Source organism: Penicillium roqueforti (assembly GCF_015533775.1).
Source record: "Penicillium roqueforti strain LCP96 04111 chromosome Unknown scaffold_34, whole genome shotgun sequence".
Lineage (NCBI taxonomy): Eukaryota > Fungi > Ascomycota > Eurotiomycetes > Eurotiales > Aspergillaceae > Penicillium > Penicillium roqueforti.
Genome location: NW_024067598.1, coordinates 101,567 through 117,499, shown reverse-complemented (window position 1 = coordinate 117,499; position 15,933 = coordinate 101,567). Strand labels below are relative to the sequence as shown.

Genomic DNA, 15,933 nt, shown 5'->3' with positions numbered 1-15,933 from the left:
TTCTCCTTTGTTGTAGAAGGCGTTCTTCACCCTGTTCCCTGCGTTGCATCACGAGGTCATTTTCCGCCTGGGTTTCCTGGTATAGCCATATACGGTACGGGGTTGGGCGTGAATACGAGATCTGGAACAATACCCCAAAACACCACCAATGTTCATCGGCCAAGGTGATGTCGATGGCTTATTAGCCCAACATTGCCTTTGAGCAGCACGCCTAAGACTGCTTAGGTTTTGGAATATCGAATTAGCAAGGGTGGAGGCGGGGTGCATGTCTCAGGGCCATCCCTCTAGCCACATTCAGATCTCGACGTCAACGGCCGTATAGAATGTGCAATTTTGACTTGCCAAGGTAAATGTCTCACACTGCTTGCAAATTTATGGTTACAAGCTGGGCATTCTTTTATGCAAATGACTTCGTCTTCTGCAGACCTTTGGAACCTGATAAAGGCAGGTGAAAACAAGCGAGACCGCGAAAGTTGGGCATAGGCTAGTCTGGAATGAGGCAGGGCTTGTGACATGTTATTTTTGGTTTCTATTGCTCTGCATGCCATCAAGGGTAAGGGTCTAAGGTGTCCAACCAGGACACACTTAATCCTTGTTGGACCCGCTCAAAACCAATCATCCGAGTCTGGTGATGATATCGTGTTGTCAGACGACCTTTATTGGCTGGTAGTCTTATATTTTCACCTAATGGTTGGTAACTGGGACCAGACTCAGGCCCGAGTCTCAAGCATCAGCACCGGAAGACGGGTTTTGACCATGTTGATAATGGATTATTGAAGGCTGAAAGATTCGCATACTATGAGCAGTTTCTTTATCTCAGGTAAAATGCAAGAAAAGATGCCCTATGCTACGATATAACACCACGTAAGTCAGTGCAGTCGAGATTGCAATATCGGAGACAGATTTTGACTAAGATATGCAGGGTTCGAGACTATTCTTCTTGGCAACTATAGACACCGCTTGTGAGAGCCATCATAAAAGTGGACGAGACATGTTTCATTGCCGTGGGTTTACATGCAGCTGGGCTTAGGTACATGGAGATATGCTCCGGAGTATACCGCTGCACTGTCTTTCTCGTACATAGATGAATAGCTAGTAGCATTTTATATGGTAGCCTAGAGGTGCGTCTTAGACCCTTCTGGCTCTCCAATCAGGTCCAAAAACGCCCCGTGAACCTCATCGGTCAAATCACTGGCCTGCATGCTCCGCCCTTTGGCTTCAAAGGCTCGTCGCGAGCACTCTCGTGTAATGCTACTTCCTGCCCAAGCCGCCAATAGCAGAGTCGTTGTCGGGGACATGCGTTTGTTCTCAGAATCGAGCTCTGCTTGAACATCTTCCTTGCTCTGCGCTGCCTTCTCGTTATCCTGCTCCCCAGAGTCCCACACTTTCTCATGATAAGCCGCTCGCCAAGCAAGGAATGTGCCCAGTGATCCGGTCAGAGTGTCTCCTTGACCGCCGCTGCGCTTCAAGCCACCCTTGTTATCAGAGATAATGCTAGTAACCCCGTTGGATATCAAATCCTGAGGACCCTTTTGAATGATCGTCACGCCGCCCAGGGCTCGAGATAGCTGCTCACACTCATCTGATGCTTTGCTGATGGTGTCGCCGTTTCCGCCTTGCGCAATCTCCGCTTGGCTGACGACCTTGACACCCAGCGCTTTGGCTAGACGCCCAAACTCTACCACATTTGGCGTGAGGATACAGTCCTTGTAGCCTTTGACCAGGCCCGGGTCTTGCGCCACAATCAGCAACCCATCTGCGTCTAGCACAAACGGGATCGATCGCGCCCGCGCCTCTTTGATCACTTCCGCGACTACCTTTAGCGTCACGCCATCGCGGCCGAGACCCGGTCCAATCACAAGTGCATGGAGGCGAGATAACATCGCGATGATCGGACCCGCCAGTGCTGGTGCATCAATCGAATTGGGGTCCTTGACAGTGTCGCTGCTTGGAAGCAATGGGTGTACCATCAAATTAGGAGAGTAGCTTTTGATAACCTGTGTACTACATGTTTAGAGTAGGTTCAATCAAGGCCGGATTTTAGCTTACTGGTGCTGCGGATCGTTCGCAGAGTACGTGGCTCTGGTGGTTGTTAGTCGTTTGCATAAGGTATGCCATCTTTCGCACATACCATATCGCACCCTGCAATTCAATAGTCAATATATCTAGTGGAGAGCATGGGCCTGTTTAGGAAACGTACCAAGTCTTGCAGAGGCCATGGATGAGAAGTATGGAGCCCCAGTATAGCTTATACCAGTTAGTAGGATACCAGTGTCAACAGGCAGACAACCTACTCAACGCAGCCTCCGATAACAGCTACCCGGCCGAGTTGTCCTAGACTACTGGTCAGCGGGGATTTTCATTGCATGGTCGATAGCTTCAATCGACTTATCAACATAATCAACAGACCTTTGTGGAACTTTTCGAGCATTGGAGGCACAATCTTGCGCACCTTGCTGAAGAGAATCTTCGATGAGACCGAGACATGATGAACTGACTCCATGGTGAAATGGTGAAATTGTGAAATTGTAGAAGATTACTTTCAAGGTTATGCTGGAGGTGAACGCGAGTGATGTCACCTGCCAAGTGGGGCCGGGGTTGTAATATCAAGCCGATGACTTCAATATTGAATATTGGCTACAATGTACAGAACAATAGTCAAAAGAAAAGAAAGTTGGTATTGATATAGCGCTCGCTATTGATGGTGCTTCAAAGCAAAAAAAAATGAAGGCATCCCCGTCTATGGACACCCCGAACGCTCATAATGCGGAGTTAACATGTAGTCCTATCCAAAACAAAAGAGATCAAGGAAAGTGATCAGAAGGAAAAAAAGAAACCAGTTGACTGTATAAAATGTCCAAACTTCAACGCTTGCTCCTAGAAGCAAGAGCGGCCAATTTCCGCTGGCGCTCCAACTTCTCTTTCTTAGCCGCCATTTCTTGCCGTAGCTCTTTCTCGTCTTCCTGTTTAGCAAATGCCAATGCAGCCGCCTCTTCACGGTCTACATCATCCATTCCAGCCTCCATGTCCGACGACGCATCAGAGTAGTAATCGTCGTAGCCACCGAGGTCGCCCTCGTCTTCTTCGTCAGTTCCGAGATATTCATTTTGTCGGTTGCGAGACTGGTGTCGACGGTCATTTCCACCACGATTTGACGGCAGGCCCGCGGTACCACGGTAGGTAAGCGGTTCGGGAGTTTGCGTCGGTTTGGCCGTCCCCTTGTATGAGGGTCCCTCGGAATCGCGCTGCCGGACAGCAGGCTTACCCTTAGCAGAGACACCGGATCCAGCCTTCCTACCTAAACGCGCTTCTTTTTCCTTGGCCTGGAGTTCCATCATGCGCCGCTTGCGCTCCACTTTGGTAAGTCTTTCTTTGGAGCCGGGTTGGTGTCGTAGCAACCCTACTCCCACAGGCGCCGTCTCTTGCTTAGCCTTTGCCTGCGCCATGATCTCCGCAAATGATCCCTTTGGTGGCGGCTTCGAGGTTGTGGCAGCGCCTGCGGATGCGGGCTTGGGGTCGGGCTCCTTCCGTGGGGGTATCACTTTTGGCGTCGCAGACAAGCTGGGTTTGGGGGTGGGTTTAGGCATGGTTGGCCTGGAGGTGGTCGGAAGATTTGGCTTGGATACAACTCTGGGTGGTACTGATGATACCGCTGGCCTCGTGGGAAGTGTAGGCCTCATTGCGGCGGAGCTATTTGCCACCTTGTTTTCTGGTTTTGGTGGGCGAGGCAGCTGTTCATCAGCTTTGCGCTTGATCCCTCCACTGACATTCCCGCTGGTTGAGGGCGGCCGTCGCACAGCGGTCGGTTTGCGATCCTCCTTTTTGGGGATTGAAGCAGGCGCAGGCGAGGTAGGTGTAGGCGAGGTAGGCACCTGAGTCACCGGAAGTTGGGAGGGCTTACCCGTCTGGATAGACGAGAGAATGGAATCGAGGAACTATGCTATGTCAGTCAAAATGAGGTGAAACGAAGAGAAAGATAGGTGGCCATACACTCATTTTGATTATAGGAGAGATATCCCGAGGATTTAAATCCTGGATTCGAAGAGTGGTACAAAAAGAAGTCGCTCACCGTCGATATTTGGTACGACTAAGTAACTTCATGACTCCGAGCCCGATAGCATGAGAATAGATCTCTGGCTTGGCTCTCTCCAGATTTTCTGTTATTCCAAGATAACAGAAGTAGCAAATGTGAAGAACACGCCTGACTTGGCCCAAGAGCTTTCGAAGTGAGAGTTATGTACTCAGTAGAGGAGTAGAGAAGAGAGACAGGTTTATGGGCCAGCATGCAATTATCAAGGCCGGATATGCAAAGGTCACGTGGTAGCGAATACACCGCGCCACAGCACTCGCTTAGAAGTCCCGCCAACACTAGCCACACCCACTCGCACCACCTTTTTTTCCAAGATTTTGAGCACTCGGTTAATCCTTCGTCAACCAACCTCTTCCACCAGAACTCGACGTTGCAGTCTCCGCCCAATTCGCGGTTAAATCGATTGTTTCTCTTGTTCAGATAATAATCACCAACGGTACGTACACTTTATTTATGTGCTTCTCAGCCGATTTTGCGGCTTGAAAAGTACGATCGCATTCGATCTTGAATTCGATACTAATGAAGATTTTTTTTCCAGTCCATTCAAAATGAAGTATCTTGCCGCCTACTTGCTCCTCGCCCTCGCCGGCAACGAGGCCCCCTCCGCCGCCGATATCAAGGCTGTCCTCTCCTCCGTCGGTATCGACGCTGAGGGTGACCGCGTCGAGAAGGTCATCTCCGAGCTCAAGGACAAGGACCTCCAGGTGGTCAGTGATACTCGCAAGCGCATATATATTACCTGAAATGCATGCTGACTCTTTATATAGCTGATCTCCGAGGGCTCTGCCAAGCTCGCTTCCGTCCCCTCCGGTGGCGGTGCTGCTGCTGCCCCTGCCGCTGCCGCTGCCGGTGGTGCCGCTGCTCCTGCTGAGGAGAAGAAGGAGGAGAAGGAGGAGGAGGAGTCCGATGAGGATATGGGATTCGGACTCTTCGATTAAGCGCTTTAATCCAAGGCCTAAAAATCATAGTTCTGGGGAACAGATGTTTGGTTGGTTCGTCAGTCCGGGCAAGATTTGCGCCGGTTGGCTTCTCAAGTGTGTTTTGTTGAGACTGTTTTGATACAGTTGCGACTCTTCATGTGAGCTGGAATAAGCTTATAGCCAATACAATTCGTCTGGCCTTCGCTACAACTTTTTCTCAATGCGTAAATTTAGTTCTTGAATGATCGCCGAGACCCGCTCTCAAAGTTAGCGTGTCAAATTCTCTTGGAGAACTAGAGATTCAATCATCCACGTCATGGTAACTACGGAGTAAGCGTACTCAGATTGTACTTTGATAAGGACCATCAACAGCCTCCGATTCTGCCATATCATGGGAATGGGTTATCATAATACAAATAAATTACACAAATGGTACAAACGCTACTGATGTTTCCCCAAGCAAAGTCAAGTAAATAAAAAATACAAAGAGTTTGATTACAAAGAAAAAACCAATGTTTCAAAGTAAATTACGTATCACCCGAAAGGGTATAGTGTCTAGGGCTTGGAACCTACCCGTCGCTTAACGAGTGCTGCCCACCTCCTACAGCCTGTGTGTTAGCAGCCCGACCGCTTAGCGACACGACAATTTCCGACAACCCATCTCCTTCGCTTTTCGAGATACGGTCGAAAGGCGGTTTACAGGAATATCTGCAAAAATGGCTGACATCGAATACGTGAGTTTTTCGCCCTCGCCCTTCAAGCCCGTGCGATACACTAACATGGAGTTTTCATCTAGAACGCCGAGGAGGCTGCCGGTACGTTATGAACAAGCAAACCCATCCCTACCCATCGCCCATGGACAGAAGAATCGAATGAGAAGAGACGGCGCGCATTACAATCGACTATACGGAGATGATTGAAGAAAGACGTTAGCGGGGAACGACATGGACATGGGAGATACGCACTACAGCAAGATCGCAGACGCTGACTGAACCTTCGCCGAGCAGAGATCAAGAAGAGAAGACAGTTCCGCAAGTTTTCTTACCGTGGCATTGACCTCGACCAGTATGTTTACATTACCAATCATCGAATCCTTGGACATCCATTCGCAGCCAGTACCTCGTGAGACGAAATTGAAGGTGGTCATTTACAATGTCAACAACCATTATGGATGAACCGCATATGGCATCTTTATTCTCGCCTCTTTGTCGCTGCGTTGCGAATGGACAACAGGGATCATAAACAAGCAAGGACATTATCCTGACTGAATCCTTTTACAGGCTCCTCGACCTTTCCTCCGAGCAGCTCCGTGATGTCGTTCACGCCCGTGCCCGCAGACGTTTCAACCGCGGCCTGAAGCGCAAGCCCATGGGTCTCATCAAGAAGCTCCGCAAGGCCAAGCAGGAGGCCAAGCCCAACGAGAAGCCCGATCTCGTCAAGACTCACCTCCGTGACATGATCGTCGTCCCCGAGATGATCGGCTCCGTTGTCGGTATCTACTCCGGTAAGGAGTTCAACCAGGTTGAGATCAAGCCCGAGATGGTTGGTCACTACTTGGCTGAGTTCTCTATCTCTTAGTATGTGCTCCCGGGAATTGTTCGCATGGCCATTTAACATCAGCACACTAACAACCTCCTAGCAAGCCCGTCAAGCACGGTCGTCCCGGTATTGGTGCCACCCACTCTTCCCGTTTCATTCCCCTCAAGTAAACGATTTCAAACGATTCCCCTCGGAGTGGCGTGTGGAGGAAATGGTGCTGGGAAAGCAAAAATGGAATTCAGCAAAACTCTCATCTGGGCTCTTTTTTTCAGCATGTATTTCCAGTCTGGGTCCGCTGTTTCCAACTCAATTTAAGATCTTGTCGGCATGAAATCATATTGGGATCTGGATTTAGTCCCTCGTCGAATCTGACGAGGTCAAAAAGATACTCCTTCACTCGTCTCGCTTTGTGTCGCCGGGGAAGGAGTCTAAATCTAACGACACTACAAATTCATTTCCAGACACATTGTAGGCCAAGTAATTCCGAGGGGCAGACTAGACAGCACCCGACAGGCCCGTCTCATGGTCCCTACGTCTAGGTCGTGAGGTTCATGGGGACTGCACCGTTGTACACATTACTGTGAATTGTTCCACAAATTGGGCTCCGCTACCTTTACTCTGGGGAAGGGGGCATCGTGGGTATCCAATTTATTTATTTATTGAGCCTCATTGTATGTAAATGTAATGGAATATAAACTAGCAATCATTGGCAGCACATTCTATACCTTTGCATCGCTATCATGGACACATATCTCGAGCTACACATATATATATTCCTACAACGGTCTCTTCCCGAATGAGTAGGCCGCTCCACGTCGTCCTGTGTATTATAGTCTTGCATTAAACTGTTTCAGGTCACTATCAAATTACCTGACTTCGAAGGTTTGAAGCTGATGCTTATCAAATTGTGAGGTTCCAGGTGGGCATGACATTGCGATGTTCCATTCACCAGACCTTATTATTATTCTATCTGAGCTATTTTATAAAAGTGTCTTTCCTCTATCTTCCAAGGTTTCATCCGGCATTCGGTGAAGTAGTTGCTTATCTCTGTCAAACTGCCGAGATCGAGGTCTCTGAGTGCCGATATCAAGGATGGATGTCAAGGATATCAATGAGTATCCTGCATGAACCTCAACGGAACAGATGATTATTCGGAATATGCAGTGAACAGTATGGGATTGGATCTTTCAGTTCCTCCAATCTAATGCCGAAGAGTCAAGGAACAAGCAGTTTTTAATTGGCTTGGGCCCCCGCGATATTGGACCGAGGCAAGCCGTCAGCCGAGATTGCGGAGAAAGACCCATCTCACCTCTTTTAAGTACATACTTGGTTGCTCGTGTGCGTCCCTTTCGTCTTCCACCTGACAGTCTTTTTGAGCCTCGATCACATTCCCCGGCATCGAATCCTTGGCTTTATTATTCCATAATGCCTGTCGCCTCCAATTACCCTCTGGTCGACATCCCAGAAGTGGACCTCTGGACCTTTCTATTTGAGCGCAAGGATAGGGCTTACCCCGACGATAAGAGTGCGTGATATTCAATGAGAACCCAGTGGTGCGCTGCGTTGAACACGGCATTTGCATTTCTCTTGAATTTTCTTCATGCTGACCCCCACCAGTTATCTATCAAGATGCCGATACCCAGCGCCATTACACATACAAATCGCTACGCGAGGCCTCGCTAGATTTTGGCAAGGGCCTGAAAGCTCTGTATGAGTGGCGCAAGGGCGATGTGCTGGCCCTCTTCACGCCAAACAGCATCGACACACCCGTGGTGATGTGGGGCACACTTTGGGCCGGCGGAATTATTTCGCCTGCGAATCCAGGCTACACAGTTGACGAGCTGGCCTTCCAACTCAAGAACTCTAACGCCAAGGGACTTGTAACGCAGGCCTCGGTGCTGTCTGTTGCGCGGGAAGCTGCGAAGAAAGTCGGCTTGTCCGAGGATCGCATTATCCTGATTGGGGACCAGCGGGATCCCGATGTGCGGACCAAGCATTTTAGCTCTGTGCGCAATATCTCTGGTGCTACTCGCTACCGCAAGCAGAAGGTCACTCCCGCGAAGGATGTAGCTTTCTTGGTTTATTCTTCTGGGACTACGGGTGTGCCTAAGGGTGTCATGCTGTCGCATCGGAATATCGTTGCCAATATTAGGCAGCAGTACATCGCTGAAGGGGCAAACCTTAGTTGGAATGGTGGTCCTGACGGAAAGGGTGATCGGGTACTGGCATTTTTGCCGTTCTATCATATCTATGGTATAGCTTTCAATCGCGTAGATGCTCGGATGAACACGATACTAACTGTGAGTCTCTAGGGTTGAATTGCCTACTTGCCCAGGCTTTATATAAGGGTTACCACTTGGTCGTCATGTCAAAATTTGACATAGAAAAATGGTGCGCTCACGTGCAGAACTACCGCTGCTCGTTCAGTTACATTGTCCCTCCAGTGGTGCTATTGCTAGGAAAGCACCCGGTGGTCGACAAATATGACCTTTCAAGTCTTCGCATGATGAACTCCGGTGCTGCACCGCTGACTCATGAGCTGGTAGAGGCAGTTTACTCCCGCATCAAGGTTGGCATCAAACAGGGCTACGGACTCAGCGAGACTAGCCCAACCACACACTCCCAGCGGTGGGAGGATTGGCGCGAGGCTATTGGTTCCGTCGGCCGCTTGATGCCTAATATGCAAGCCAAGTATATGACTATGCCAGAGGATGGTTCCGAACCCAAGGAAGTTGCCGTCGGCGAGGTTGGTGAATTGTACGTCAGTGGACCTAACGTGTTCATGGGCTATCACGAGAACCCAGAGGCTACTAAGGGCTGTTTGTCTGAGGACGGATGGTTCCAGACTGGCGACGTTGGGTACCAGGACGCCAAGGGTAATTTCTACATTACCGATCGTGTCAAGGAACTCATCAAGTACAAGGGTTTCCAGGTGCCTCCTGCCGAGCTGGAAGGACATCTGGTTGATAATGATGCTATTGATGATGTTGCTGTTATTGGTATTGAGAGTGAGACACACGGTTCCGAGGTTCCTATGGCTTGTGTTGTTCGCAGCGCCAAGAGCAAGTCTTCTGGAAGGAGCGAAAAGGAAGAAGCAGCGAGCATTATCAAATGGCTGGATAGCAAGGTCACTAGCCACAAACGTCTGCGGGGTGGTGTGCAGTTTGTGGATGAGATCCCCAAGAACCCTAGTGGGAAGATCCTGCGTCGGATTCTGAAGCAGAAGTTCAAGGGGGTGGTAGAGGCACCCAAAGCCAAGCTGTGAATATGTTTTCTTAGATATGCACACCATATAAACTTTATATCTTTTCACGTTCGTTTTCATAATTGAATGATATATGGAAGATCCGAAGAGTAGAGTATCCTGTCAATCCCAGGCCTTTTCTAGTATAGAAACCTAGAGATTCAAGCCCGGAAATTGTTCCTTAAGGAAAAAACCTCTTGACCATACCCTCAACATCCTCCCCAACAACAGCATCAACCTTCTCCCTTGCAACCCTCTCAACAGCCTCTTCAACCCCCTCATCCCCATTAACAAGATCAATCCATCCCTCCGTATCAGCCCTAGCAAGCAAAAGATCCGCCACAATCGCCACGTCCTCCCGAGTAACACTTCCGTCACCCTTAGGCGTGATCCCCAGCTCGACTTTCCGCGTCGCAGGCTGATCAGTCAGAATCCCAGGCCGCAGATTGATAGCCTGGAAAGGCCGCGCCGGTCCAGGCTCGCGCTTCCGCTGTGCAGCCAGCGCTGTCATGTACTCGTCGGCTTCTAGCTTGGCTTTCGCGTACGTCGGCAGCACTTCCGTCTGGACCTTCACTATACCCGCCCATTGATCGTCCGGCATCCAGCTCGGCTGCTTGCGTCGACTGCCTAGGTACGACACCAGGAGGAGTTTGCTTACACTTGGTGATGCAAATGATGCTGTTATGAAGTGCTTCGCTGCTTCTTGGTCGATCGCGATTGTGCGTGCTGCACCGCCTTTTCCGCCGGCGCCTGGGTTTGCGTGTTAGTTTGTGGTTTGGGGAATTGTTGATTTTCCATAGTGCATTATAGAGGTCTATATGGTTTCGAGTTCTTATTTGATTTGGGGATGGCTCATTGCAATGTGCGTTGCGTTGCGATGTTTAGAGATAAGTGCGGGGTGAGGGGTGAGGGTTGCCATACCAGCCGACCAGACGACATAGTCCGGTACAACGGTGTTGATGATTTTTTGAGCGTCGGAGGAACTCTTGACATCCTCTAGACTCGATAGTAACACCTTGAGGTTGCCCTTGTGGCCTTGGCCCAGCTCTAGAATCTCGCTTTCGTGCGCAGGGTTGCGGATGACGCTGGTTACGCTCCAGCCCCGGTTGAGGAGGAGTGGAGTAAGGTGAAGGGCTACTTTGCCATGACCGCCGAGTAGAAGAACATGCATTCTGAGTATGATTTGGGTGTGGCTTTGTATGTGTAAGAGAAGAAGCTTGAGGGTTGGCTGATTGGGGAAAGGAACTCGTTGCGTCATCACCATGCACCTCCCGAACGTGCAGCTTGGCGTTAGTTGCGACAAAATATGTACAACATAGATAGAAATTAATAGACGCATAAGAAATTGAATCTACGAGTGAATTTTGCTAATTTAAGGTGTTTTACAGTATAGTCATTCTCAGCTACTATTAGGTAGGCTGAAAACCATTCAATTGAATCCATCTACAGATGGCTATCTAAGTACAATGACGTCCAAAGGGACTAGTAGCATATTTAACCTCGTCTTCTAGCCCACCCAGTCAAATTTGCCTTGAAAATAGCCCACTCTCGTCTGATTGATGCCCTGGTGATCACTGTTTGATCCCTAGCAATCTAGCAAGAAGCACCAGAAGGCACATTCTCGCACTTACTGCTAGTCTTACCACCAGTGACGGAATTTCCAGACCAGGTCCAGTCAGAGCAGCTACCGCTACCGCAAAGAATGTAGACGTCAGTAGCGCTGCTCTTGACAGTGCCGGTAACCTTCTCGACAGTCAGGTCGGTAATGGGGACACCAGTAGTGGGGGTACCGGTAGGGCTGCCGTTCTCGTAATCCTGCTCGATGACAATACCATAGCTAGAGATCTCGGACAGCTTGATGTTGGAGAAGGTCACGCCAGAGACTGCACCAGTGGCCTTGTAGACGGTCTTGACGCGCACACCGTTGGCGGAGTTGGTCACGGTAGAGTCGGAGATGGTCACGTTCTTCACAGTGTTGTCGGAGCGCAAGCCAACGGAGCCAATGGAGAGACCGTGACCGCCGGAGCAGTAGCCGCCGGTGAATACGATGTTCTGGCGGACAACCAGGTTAGTTTCATTTGTTTTTTTATGGTAGAAGTATCCTTTGACTGCTTACCTCGCCAGAGTTGATAGCCAAGCAGTCATCCTGGTTCTTGACATTGGCGTTGCTGATGGTGATATAGGTGCTCGAGCCAACATCGAAGGCATCGGTGTTGTGGCCGCCCTCAGTATCACCGTCCGAGTTGTCGATGGTGATCTGGTCGAGGACCAGGTTATCGGACTGCACACTGAAAGCCTGGACGGGGGTGTTCTTGACGTTCAGGCCGGTGATGGACGAGTCGTCCAGGGAGTGGGCGTAGAAGAACTTGGGCTTGGTCTTTCCGCCGTTGGTTCCCTCGCTGTCCCACCAGCTCGCTCCGCCGCCGTTGATGACATGGCCTGACTGTCCACTGACTTCAATCTTTGAGCCGGAGATGCTGATAAGGGGACCCGTCCACTCTTTATATCCGAAGGTAGTTTCGCCCTTGAAGATGACCTATACAGCAGCTATTAGATCTTTGGTTATCGACCCTTGAATAACAGAAATATCTACCTTGGTACCACTCTCCAGCTTGGTAAGATCGAGAGTCACGCCAGCAGGGACTTCGATGTTATCCAGCACAATGGTGGAACAAGCCTTCTTGCTAGCAATGGCGCTGGCGGCTGAGGTAAAGGTGCAAGTCGAGGACGAGCGCTCAACCAGTTCGGAAACACTAGTAGGAGCTGGGGCAGCAGACACAACGGCGGCGCCGAGGGCCAGCATGGAAACGAAAGATGTACGCATTTTGAAGTAAATGTCCGATCAACAGACAAGTAAAGAGAGTGTAAATGTTCGGAACTAGCCGAATAGAATGAAGAATGAAATGAAGTAAGAATGAATGGATGGGTTTGAATAAGCTATTCCATCGAGCTTGGCTTTGATATTTAAATGCTTGGCCTGCACAGTATCCTCCTTATAGCCCCTGCGCTAGTATCCTTATGAAACGGGAACATCACCATCTGTCATGGTGTTGACCCCTGTTTCCAGCCGGACCACTCATTGGAGAGCCATGAGATCCATGGATGCATGGTAATTGTTAGGTGCTCCGTTGTATTCATCTATTAGGGCTACGACAACTCTCCGAAACATTTAGCTCCACCGAATCTACTACGTACGGCCCCGCTGAAAACAATCATTGCTGGAATAATTAATTCCCGGAATATTTTCGGGTAAACGGAATGAGACATGGGGTTTCAGTCTGGGCTGCAATATTTATTGTCCAATCGCGATATGGAATTGATACCTGGGAAGCCATGTGGAGTTCCGTCAAGCTTGTGTTTCACGCCAAGCACTTGATTTGAGGAATTTCTCGATGTACTCCTTAGGGCTAGCCAAATACTCCGTGCATGAAGACTTATCGCGAGAGATTTTGTGGCGCTGAGACAAAAATCCACTCTTTAATTTGGCATGCGGTCTTTTGTTTGATTGGTGCCATATCTAGATATGCAGTGAAACAACAATGTATTAGTATACATAAATAAAGATGCCTAGGGGGACTCCATAGGCACGGAGTATTTAGGTATGCATTTATCTAGTTACCCCTGACCTGAGCACAGATTCTGTTCAAGCATATCGTACTTGATTATGGGCATACACTCCTTTCGCTAAGCGCGATAGGATACCGATGCGGTGTTCGAGTTGCTCTATCCGAGTTGTGTAGTAGAAGGACCGAAGGAGATTATCTGCTTTGTGGTGAGCTTACTGCAGTTGGGTAATCGATTTGATATAAACCATCGGAACAAACAAGAAGGAGATACCCCGGATAGCGACAGCTCGTTTCGGAAATTTATGTATTATAAAGCTGATCTTTGGGGACAACTTCCAGAAAACAGTAGACCTCAATCCTGCGAAGAATTTGGACAAAACTGCAATGCAGCTTGCTTCAAATGAACATCTTGAAGTCGTAATGGATTCGAAAGGCGCGGCAAAACTTTCCGCTCGAACAGTATATATACTATGGATCTGTCTAGTAACTACAATAATCACAACCATATCCTGCTTACCAAGTTATTTTACAATGAGCCATCGCGATAGGCTCAGATTGCCCGAGAGTAAATTGGAGTCAGAAGCGTACAATAAAGAAAAGTGTTGGTCTATAGATCTGGCTATGAGAATCAACCGCCATCCGCTTGACATCATCACCTGTCACAGTTAATTTATAGTTACTCTACGTCACCCCTTGCCATTGTGAAATTTACTGTACCTGGATGATGAATAGCAAGAACAAAACATTCTCATGCGATGGTCATCTAAGCTTTGAACCCATCAACTCACCACGCTACATCATTTCGAATTCACGATGATCAGGTCGGTCCAAGCTGCCCAGCGCTTGGATTCGCGGGGACACCCAACTGTTCAAGTTGATCTCACTACGGACAGAGGTAAGAGAGCACCAACAATAGCTAAACTCGGTTCTTACACCGATGCAGGTACCTTTCGAGCCATCGTTCCGTCTGGTGCATCTACAGGTGCGAATGAAGCCATTGAGCTGCGAGATGGGGATAATTCTGCATATGGCGGCCAGGGCGTCCAGAAAGCTGTTTCGAACATCCGACTGGTCATTGGTCCCGCTCTAGTACAGAGCGGGCTCAAGGTTGATACAGACCAGAGGATGATTGATTGCCTTCTTAAGCATCTGGACGGTACGAAAAATAAGTCGAAGCTCGGCGCGAATGCCATTTTGGGCGCCAGCATGGCATGTGCCAGAGCGGGTGCAGCCCATGCTGTAAGCTATAATTAAGGTTGACGATTCGACATGATGGCTGATATATATCAGGGGATTCCATTGTACGAGTTCCTTCGGCGTGAGTCTGGAGCGAAAAAACCATTCGTCATGCCAGTGCCGTTCTTCAATGTCCTAAATGGAGGTGTGCATTCGGGCAACAAGATGGCTTTTCAAGAGACTATGATTGCTCCTGTTGGAGCATCATCTTTCACGGAAGCAGTACAAATGGGCTGCGAGGTTTACCAGAAGTTGAAGAAGGTCATCGTCGAGAAGTATGGAACATCTGGTTAGTGCGCCTTTCACTATGGATCCTACGCAGCCATTACTGATACTCTCAAGCTACCGGTATTGGAGACGAAGGAGGGTTTGCACCACCGATCTCCCAGCCTCATGAGGCACTAGACCTCTTGGTTCAAGCCGTCTCTCTTGCTGGATATAGCGGCAGAATAAAATTCGCCATTGATCCTGCATCAAGCGAATTCTTCAAGGATGGGAACTACGATATTGGGTTCAAAGACGACAAACCGAACTTGCAAAGCTCAAAACAGCTTACAGACCTGTATCGCTCATTGTTGCAAAATTATCCGATCGTTTTACTTGAAGATCCGTTCGCCGAAACCGATTGGGACAGTTGGACCGAATTCAACAAGGAATGTCCAGTTGAACTGGTTGGGGATGATTTGCTGGTTACCAATACGAAATATGTGCAGGAGGCCAACGAAAAGAGGGCGTGCAATTCGATGCTGCTCAAAATCAACCAAATAGGCACCATCTCCGAAGCAATTGAGGCGTAGGTTTCCCCTACAATTCCCCCAGAGATAAAGTTCTAATTATTCATAGGGCGAACTTGGCCTACAGCTTTGACTGGAGTGTTTTTGTGTCTCACCGATCTGGTGAGACGACCGATGATTTCATTGCAGATTTGGTCGTGGGCTTAAGGACGGGCCATCTGAAATCTGGGGCCCCCTGCCGGGGTGAGAGAGTTGCTAAGTACAACCGGCTCATGGATATCGAGGCAGATCTCTTGGGCAAAGGTGAAAAATGCCTTTATGCCGGTTCTCAATTCAGGGTGGCATCTAAGTGTTGAGCCGGACCTCAGTTATACTGTAATTTCGCATCAACATAACATGTATGGTGGGATATAGCGTATCGGACAGATTCATCCTAGAAAAAGGAATATAGTATCTTGTTAGCCTTAGTGTTATAGCAACAAGGATGAGAAACATAAAAGCTTCATGATGATTCTGGCCTCAAGGATCCGCTCGAGGCAAAGCTGAGATGCGTCAGCCATGTCTCCTAGCCAGAAGTGCAGGTCCTGTAGGACCTTCATATCGT

General features: G+C 49.1%; 8 protein-coding genes across 8 annotated transcripts; 4 read left to right on the top strand and 4 right to left on the bottom strand.

The window, feature by feature from the left end:
• Positions 1-1,115: 1,115 nt before the first annotated feature.
• On the bottom strand, positions 1,116-2,503 carry LCP9604111_8544 (ATP-dependent (S)-NAD(P)H-hydrate dehydratase; the record flags this gene model as incomplete). The annotated part of the gene is made up of 6 exons (XM_039076699.1): positions 1,116-1,997; positions 2,050-2,082; positions 2,132-2,142; positions 2,201-2,247; positions 2,295-2,334; positions 2,410-2,503. The coding sequence occupies 6 exons, from the start codon at positions 2,501-2,503 to the stop codon at positions 1,116-1,118; spliced, it is 1,107 nt and encodes a 368-aa protein (XP_038925456.1).
• A 361-nt stretch (positions 2,504-2,864) lies between these two features.
• Positions 2,865-3,996, bottom strand: LCP9604111_8543 (uncharacterized protein; the record flags this gene model as incomplete). The annotated part of the gene is made up of 2 exons (XM_039076698.1): positions 2,865-3,935; positions 3,991-3,996. The coding sequence occupies 2 exons, from the start codon at positions 3,994-3,996 to the stop codon at positions 2,865-2,867; spliced, it is 1,077 nt and encodes a 358-aa protein (XP_038925455.1).
• Positions 3,997-4,283: 287 nt separating this feature from the next.
• On the top strand, positions 4,284-5,028 carry aspf8 (ribosomal P2 domain-containing protein; the record flags this gene model as incomplete). The annotated part of the gene is made up of 4 exons (XM_039076697.1): positions 4,284-4,320; positions 4,511-4,526; positions 4,629-4,797; positions 4,858-5,028. 4 exons carry the CDS (start codon positions 4,284-4,286, stop codon positions 5,026-5,028), a joined length of 393 nt encoding a protein of 130 aa, XP_038925454.1.
• A 698-nt stretch (positions 5,029-5,726) lies between these two features.
• On the top strand, positions 5,727-6,719 carry LCP9604111_8541 (40S ribosomal protein uS19; the record flags this gene model as incomplete). The annotated part of the gene is made up of 5 exons (XM_039076696.1): positions 5,727-5,744; positions 5,807-5,825; positions 6,018-6,075; positions 6,291-6,587; positions 6,650-6,719. The coding sequence occupies 5 exons, from the start codon at positions 5,727-5,729 to the stop codon at positions 6,717-6,719; spliced, it is 462 nt and encodes a 153-aa protein (XP_038925453.1).
• Positions 6,720-7,974: 1,255 nt separating this feature from the next.
• On the top strand, positions 7,975-9,814 carry LCP9604111_8540 (acyl--CoA ligase; the record flags this gene model as incomplete). Its single annotated transcript, XM_039076695.1, has 3 exons — positions 7,975-8,074; positions 8,167-8,802; positions 8,862-9,814. The coding sequence occupies 3 exons, from the start codon at positions 7,975-7,977 to the stop codon at positions 9,812-9,814; spliced, it is 1,689 nt and encodes a 562-aa protein (XP_038925452.1).
• A 160-nt stretch (positions 9,815-9,974) lies between these two features.
• On the bottom strand, positions 9,975-10,964 carry LCP9604111_8539 (uncharacterized protein; the record flags this gene model as incomplete). The annotated part of the gene is made up of 2 exons (XM_039076693.1): positions 9,975-10,543; positions 10,715-10,964. The coding sequence occupies 2 exons, from the start codon at positions 10,962-10,964 to the stop codon at positions 9,975-9,977; spliced, it is 819 nt and encodes a 272-aa protein (XP_038925451.1).
• Positions 10,965-11,386: 422 nt separating this feature from the next.
• Positions 11,387-12,617, bottom strand: LCP9604111_8538 (glycoside hydrolase family 28 protein; the record flags this gene model as incomplete). The annotated part of the gene is made up of 3 exons (XM_039076692.1): positions 11,387-11,845; positions 11,910-12,329; positions 12,387-12,617. 3 exons carry the CDS (start codon positions 12,615-12,617, stop codon positions 11,387-11,389), a joined length of 1,110 nt encoding a protein of 369 aa, XP_038925450.1.
• Positions 12,618-14,172: 1,555 nt separating this feature from the next.
• On the top strand, positions 14,173-15,685 carry LCP9604111_8537 (enolase; the record flags this gene model as incomplete). Its single annotated transcript, XM_039076691.1, has 5 exons — positions 14,173-14,254; positions 14,303-14,598; positions 14,650-14,884; positions 14,938-15,388; positions 15,439-15,685. The coding sequence occupies 5 exons, from the start codon at positions 14,173-14,175 to the stop codon at positions 15,683-15,685; spliced, it is 1,311 nt and encodes a 436-aa protein (XP_038925449.1).
• Between the last annotated feature and the right edge of the window lie 248 nt (positions 15,686-15,933).